Raw genomic sequence first — 7,265 nt, 5'->3', positions numbered from 1 at the left:
GGTCAAGTCCCTACAGGGAGTCCTGCAAAGTGAACGACCGGAGTCTGTGCCTGGTGTCGCGGGCTGCATGGCCAAGGAGGAACAAGGGGCCCTCCCTCCCACGGTCTCCCCCTTGAACCCTGCCCCCTCCCCTATGCTTCCAGAGCTCGCTCCCTGCCAGGCTTCCTTTCTCCAGCGGGCATGTGTAAGTAGCACATGTTTAAGTCAATGCAAGTGGTAGGGTTTTTGTCACCCTAAATGGTTATCAGGTGGCCTTTTTTTCCAATAAGTCAATGATCCATTTGTGAGAGAGAACTTCACCCCCACTTCATAGACTTTAACTGCCTAAGGGGTATTGAGTTTGCCACCTTCACTGACGGGAAGAAGAAGGGTTGTCACATAAAGTCCCAGGACAGGTATGGAGAAGTCACCTTCTCTGCCGGGCAGAAGTGACACAGGTGTGTGGGGTGCGGCGCAAGGAGTGGATTTAGATTTAATTGCGAGGCCGGACACGGGGCCGGGGTGTGTCCAGCGGTCCAGAGTTCCTCCCGAGGGAGCTCAGTTTTGCAGGATTGTGTCTTGGATCCAGGGCACGTAGTCGTAGATTTTGGTGTAGATGCCCACGTCAGCTCTCAGGATGCACCCGTCGGCAAAGGTGACGATGCCCTGGAGCACCCCGTCGCAGACGGCGGGGGCAGCTCTGACTTCCTGCGGGGAGGGGGGGCGGCTCATGGCTCTGGGCAAGGCCCAGGGACAGGGGGCGGGGGGGGAGGAGCCACCTTACCTTGCAGGGCTGCCGTCGGCCGGGCACGATGCCCAGGCAGAGCATGTGGCCCGTGACGCTGCGGGTCCTGTAGGCCTTGCTGCACGCGGCCGCGGAGATGACAGAGACGTTCACGCTCTGCGGGGAGTCGGGGTCCGAGGCTGCAGGAGAGGGAAGAAAAGCCCCTTAACACTGTCAGGCACCCCTCTCTTCTCCTTTCCCTCTGCCTCGACGTATTTCTTCCCCTCCCAGCGGAAGGGAAACGAGGCCAAACACTGCGAGGAATCAGAGCTGGGCGGCCAGGGCGACAGGAAAGGAGCAGGTCGGCGATGTCACACGACACAAGTGCCTCCCTCCTTCCAAAACAGCTTAGACCCGCCGGGGTGACCTGTAAGCACGAGAGAGTCTGCAACGAAACGGGGCAAGCTGAAGTGTCCTGGGAAGCGAAACATGCAAAGGGCCTGCGTGGAGATGGAATTTTATTTCTTTATTTAGCTTTCGTGTTTATTTTTTGTCTCGGATTTGAAAGTCATCGCCGACTCCGTTTTCATTTATCTATTGAAATATATTTGACTTGCAACGTTGGATGCCTTCAGTGTGTCCAACATGTTGATTGATTTGATGGATACCTTTATATAGTGTAATAGGATGGCCATGTTGCAGCAGTCGGCATCGATAGTCGCATAATTAGCATTTCTTTCGTGTGGCGAGGGAATAATTAAGTCTAGTCTCTTAGCAAGTTGGATTATAATACAATAGTTGTTTATATTCACTGCTCTGTGCTTTGGAGCTCCAAGACTTATTTATCTACTAGTTGCAAGTTCGTACCCTTCAACTACAGGTCTACTTTTAGTTTAAAGGAATTTAGAGAGCTCTAAGACTACTTGTTCATTTGTCAGATAAAAAAATCTACTATCTGTTATTTAAAAAATTACTCAAAAAGTGATTTCCTTCAACCCATAAAATGATAATTTAAAAGTGGGTCTCTTGATTTTTAAGTAAAGTTCTTCCCTTCATATCAGTGGTTCACAAATACTATGGACTGCGCAGAGCCATCACAAAGTTGTTTTCAACGCAACAAAATGAGAAAAACAAGAACAAAGTAATGTTAATACATATGTTTGTTAGGTGTCCTTGCCAAGGATCCCTCGTTGGAAATAGGTAATTCACTTTGAGATTTTGTTTTTATTTTATTTTGTGGGAGTGTGTTTATTTGAGCGTCTTTATTTGGAAATGATATATTCGTTCTTGAAAAGAAAATGTTTGAGATTCTTTGTTTTATTTTCCAGTCCAGCAATAATTGTTAGTTCAGCATTTCTTCTGGGAATACATTTTTTAAAAATATGTTTTTATCGATTTATTTTTTAGGGAGAGGTAGAGAGAGAGAAACATTGATTGGTTGCCCCCTGCATGCACCCTGACTGGGGATCCAGCCTGCAACCTGGGCATGTGCCGTGACCAGGAATCGAACCAGCGCCCTTTCAGTGCCTGGGCCGATGCTCAACCAACTGAGCCACACCAGCCAGGGCAGAGAATGCATTTTTCTTTAATTTAAAAAAAAATTTTCAATTAGTTGACAATAAATATTATTTTGTACTAGTTTCAGGGGTCCATCATATTTAAAAAAAAAATACTTACTTTGCTACTTCATGAACCAGATTAAAAAAAACAACACTGCATTTTTTTAGTAAGTCATTGCTCTTTGGAAAACACAATGAATCCAACATACTGCTCACCAAAGAGATGTTTGCCTATTTTTGAAACTCAAATTGACTCTCAAAGGGCAAGAATTTCTACTTATCTAGAGGACATTATGATAAGTGAAATAAGTTAGACCCAGAAAGCCAAATACTGTATGATCTCACCTAAGTGCAGAATCTAAACATGGGAACAGAGACTAGAACAGCAGTTGCTGGGGCTGTGGGGGGCATATGGAGGTGTGTAGACCAAGGATCTAAAAGGGTATAAACTTACAGTAACAAGTCGAGGAAGTTCTGGAGGTTTCATGCACACCATGGTGGCTGAAGTGTATAATATCATATTGTGTATTTGGAATTTTCAAAGAGCATAGATCTTGAATGCTCTCACCACACACACACACACACACACACACACACACGCACAGTAAATATATGAGATGATGCATAATTAACTTGATTGGGGCATCTTTTCACAATGTATAGAATATCAAAACATCGTGTTATACACCTTAAATATATGCAGTGCTTATTTGCCTATTACATCTCAGTAAAGCTGAGGGAATAAGAATTTCTACTTTTTGATATATTTAAGAAAATGTGTCCCAGGGCCTGAAGGTGTTGACTGAAGAGCAGTTAATAAGGTTTCTGTGATGGAAGCATTATTAGAATAAGTGTAAAGCCACCTCTTGGCTTCTAAGACAAAAGAGTAGAAGTGGGTGGATGGATATAATCTGACAGGTTTGTTGAAAATGACTCTTCTTCCATACTATGGTGTCTAGGGTATTTAGCGTACAATGTATATTAAATATACTCAAATAAGTTACTCATGAGTAAAATTCTATCAATAGTTTATCCTAAGGGACAATATTGTAGATTGGTTTTCCTTATAGTTAATCAGCCCCCCCCCCCCCCCCCCCCCCCCAGTATTCAACTATCTTGATTCATAGCTACAGACGATTGATTAGAATTTTCATGGACATTTTGGAATGGGATGGGGGCAGACAGGCACAAAACTTAGACAAGAGAAAGCTGTCTTAATTTACTCAAAGATTTTTTTTTTTTTTAATGGAATCTGAAAAATGTGGACATAGAAGAAAGCTTAGTTAGAACATGTAGTTTGGCGGTTTCAAATTACATATAGGAGACTTCTACTCATAAAAATCATGAGAGTTTTCTGAATAAATGGGAGAATGTTCAGAATGTTATCATTTCAAAATGTTTCAGAAACATTTTTCTGAAAGTTTCATTACTTACCTGTATCGCAATCTTGCGTAAGGAAAGTCTGCCTGGTAAGGGCAATATCATGAATACACCTTACGTTTAATACATGAATATTATTTCACGGTAGTTCAAGGCTTTAAGTTTCTTGATTGCCTGGAATAGTCTGAAAACATCTGACATAGTTTGTGCCACATTTTGGAGTTAAGAAAATTGAGGGTCCACGGTGAAGTGGCCCATTGTCATGTAGCATATTAGCAGAATACACGTCTTCTTTCCACTAACACCACTTCTATCGTATGTGAAAGGAGAAGTAATTGAAAGATAGTGGGGGGAAAGGCTTGAAGGACTCCCTCAGAGAGCTATAGGGAAAGGGGGTGAAAGAGGTGAATAAAGACGTCAGAAGAAAGAACTGGGGAGATCGCAGAAGCCAAGAGCAGAGAAGGGATAGAAGCATGTCCCATTCTGAGAGATGATATTGGAGTCACTCACAGATGTCACACAGGTTGTAGGCCCAGGTGGAGACGGTGCACATGGTGTCTTCAGTGGCAGGTGCTTCGGGTAAGCTGACCACTTTCACATAGTCTTTGACAAAAATGTATTTTTTCAACTTGATCAACATTAGGTTGTTCTCAATAGAAGTGATCAAGAAGTCGGGATGATTAATCATCTTCACCAAGCCAACAACTTCTACATTTTGTTCAGTGACTTTTGATGGGTTTGTAATTCCCAGCATCACCTTGACATTCCTGGAACAATATGGGTGTTCTTGAGAGGACTCAACAGAGATGGCCTATCCATCCTTCTGGGCCTTTGTTAGCTCCTCCCACAGACTTATTTCTCTACTACTGAGCATCCCAGAGGGCCTCCCTAATCCCATGTGATTAATGAGCGGTGGTCCCAGGCGGGAGTCTGGGTCTGTGCCCAACCTGAGAACCCCAAACATAGATTGGGCATTGGGGGCTTATTACTCACAGTAAGTTGCAGCTCGCAGCTGTAATCACCCACAGGGGGTGGATCAGGACTCCAGTGCAGGGGAAGTAATCAGATTTCAGGTAGACCAGGTATGGGGGACTAGTGCCATGTGGGTAATCTGGGTCATAGGCCAAAACACCTGGAAAGAGAAACATAGAAAGCAAATTCTGAGATTTTTTTCAGGGCTCACTTGAAAAAACAAAGGAAAATTATTTAATAGACCCAAGTTTCCCCATCCCTTCTCTCCAGCACCTTTAACTATGAGCTGAATTTTGTTGTAAAATAATAGGAACATATTTATTTCGAAAGATAAAAGGTGTTTTTTCTTTTTAGTTGTCAACAGATGTTCTTCTAGTGAAAACACAAACTTTCTCAAAGACCGTCCACAATTCAGTTAAATAAACTCATGAAGAACTTAACTATTTCATCATTTTTAGAACGTTTTGACCAACTTCCTCCCATCCTTCTAACAACAATGCAAGGCAGAGTGATCTAAGTCTATTTAAGGAGCAGACCAAGCGCTAACAGAGTCGAAGGAGGGGAAATCATCCATTCATTCAACAAGCAAACATTGAGTGCCAGGCTCTTTGAGGTGCTTGGGTCATAGAGTGAACAAAACAGAGAAATATCCTTTCTCTCAGACATTCTGATGAGTGGAGACAGTCAATAATAACAAACACAATACAGAAGTAAATGAGACAGCAAGTTAGATGGTGATTAGTGCTTTGGGAAAAAAAAAAAGTAGAACAGGGAAAGGGGAAGGAAGGAAGTAGCAGAGGCGTGTGTGTGTGTGTGTGTGTGTGTGTTGGGGGCACTGTGCAGCATTGCACCAGTATCAGGGTAGATCTCCTGGGTGTGAGAGATGAACAGTGAAGTGAAGCTGAGGGAGGGGATTTCAGGCAGAGGAAACAGCTGGGGAAAAGTTCTAGTGCCTGCCTGAGAAACATCAGAGAGGCCGATGCGCTGGCATGGTGAGTGAGGAGGAGAGCAGGGGGAGAGAGGCCGCAGAGGCGAGGCAGAGCTTGGTAGGGTGTCGTAAGGGTGTGGACGGGCCTCTGAGTGAAACTGGGTGTGTGATGGGTGATAAGGGAGTGATGATGATTCCCTTACGGAGAAGTATTTAGTGTAGGAGTATAAAGCAGAGAGGCCTGTTGGGCGAATCATTTGATAATCCAGGCAAGAGATGGTGGCTTGGACCATGGTGAGCAGTGGAGGTGGTGAGATGAGACTGGATCCGGGATTTGTTTAGAAGACGGAGTCACCACAATTTTCCAAACGATTGAATGTGGTGTGTGAGAGGAAGGGAATTCCTGATTGCCTTCAAGGTTTTTGCCTGAACAGCTGGAACCATGCCCAGACAGGACCCAAACCCTTGAATGCTCTTGGACCCCTGCTTTCAACCTCTGCCTCCACTTCCCATTGTCTCAGACCAAAATCAATCCTGTTTTATACAGGCCCAAGGCCAGCTCTCAGTCTTCCTCAGGAGCAGGTCTGGTATTAGGGTTCCAATGTCCGTGCCTCCTCCCAAAAGCATACCCCGGTCAACCTGAGGCGAGGCAGACAGACAGTGCCCCAGGAGGGAACCTGGTGGGGACGGTGGCCGCGCTGAGGGAGAGAATCCAGCCTACGCTTGTAGTCTGGAACGTTGTTCCTGTCTTTATCCACATTTCACGTCTCCCCCCACCCCCCAGGATTTATCTTTGGCAAATAAATAAAAACACGCAGACACTCACAAGGCAGGTTCAAGATCACCCAGGAGAGAATGAACTTCATAATGATGCCAAAAGCCTTTTCAAAGTGAGGTTTAGCTCAGAGTCTCTGGAGAGGAAGAAGAGGCGAGAGAGAGTGAAAGACTACATTAGATAAGGCAGGAAGGGGCTCTAGGCTTGGAAAAAATGATCATCTGAATTCTTCCAGTGGCAGGATTTCGTTCCAGAAGAGGTGTTTTATCAGCCAGAGCAGGTGGCCGTACCAAGTGTCACAAGGACAAGGAACGGGATCGGGTAGGCACCAGGCCAGTGTTTTGCTCTCGATCAGATTAAAAAGTACCTGATCTGAGAGCTGTTGAAGCTCATAGCATGCTTCTCTCCGGGGCCCGTTAGTGAAACTCTGCGATCATGTCCCTTCCTGAGCTACAGGCAGGTAAGGGCCCCACCCATCTATGTGATGCTGGCCCCTGTTTATGTGCCGTTGACGTTCATCTCCAGTGGCTACAACCCAGCGCTCTTGTGCTGACCTCCACCCCTCTGCCTGACACTAAGCACCTCCTCAAGGTGTGTTAGCACTTTCCTTCATGTCACTGCTCGCCCATTTATTTATTCAACCAGCTAGCCCATGATTTATATTATGCTTCTGACTGGTGCTAGGCTCTGTGCTTGCTGTTGAGTTTGCCTAAATGTGAAGATACTTTCTCCTTTCAAAGGGCGTATAGCCTAGAGGAGTGATACGGACAGTAACAGGCAATTACAAAGTATTCAGAGCTAAAAATCTAGTATACCACTGTCTAGGTGGGGTTATTTGCAAAACACATGTCCATCAAATCATTTGTGTTCAAGACATACAAGGAAATCTTGGAACTCAACAGGAAGGAAACAAACAACCCAGTTAAAAAGTGGGCCAAAGACCTGAAC

The 7,265-nt window shown here is 44.8% G+C and overlaps 1 protein-coding gene across 1 annotated transcript; it reads right to left on the bottom strand.

The window, feature by feature from the left end:
* Positions 1-537: 537 nt before the first annotated feature.
* LOC107531076 (serine protease 58) lies at positions 538-6,408 on the bottom strand. Its single transcript, XM_016205054.1, has 5 exons — positions 6,369-6,408; positions 4,636-4,774; positions 4,153-4,409; positions 764-903; positions 538-687 (listed from the first exon to the last, which is right to left on the bottom strand). Exons 1-5 carry the CDS (start codon positions 6,406-6,408, stop codon positions 538-540), a joined length of 726 nt encoding a protein of 241 aa, XP_016060540.1.
* Between the last annotated feature and the right edge of the window lie 857 nt (positions 6,409-7,265).

Source organism: Miniopterus natalensis, chromosome 10 (assembly GCF_054644295.1).
Source record: "Miniopterus natalensis isolate mMinNat1 chromosome 10, mMinNat1.hap1, whole genome shotgun sequence".
In the NCBI taxonomy this organism is placed as follows: Eukaryota; Metazoa; Chordata; class Mammalia; order Chiroptera; family Miniopteridae; genus Miniopterus; species Miniopterus natalensis.
Note: the sequence above shows the minus strand (reverse complement) of the source record. Positions and strands in the feature narration are given on the sequence as shown.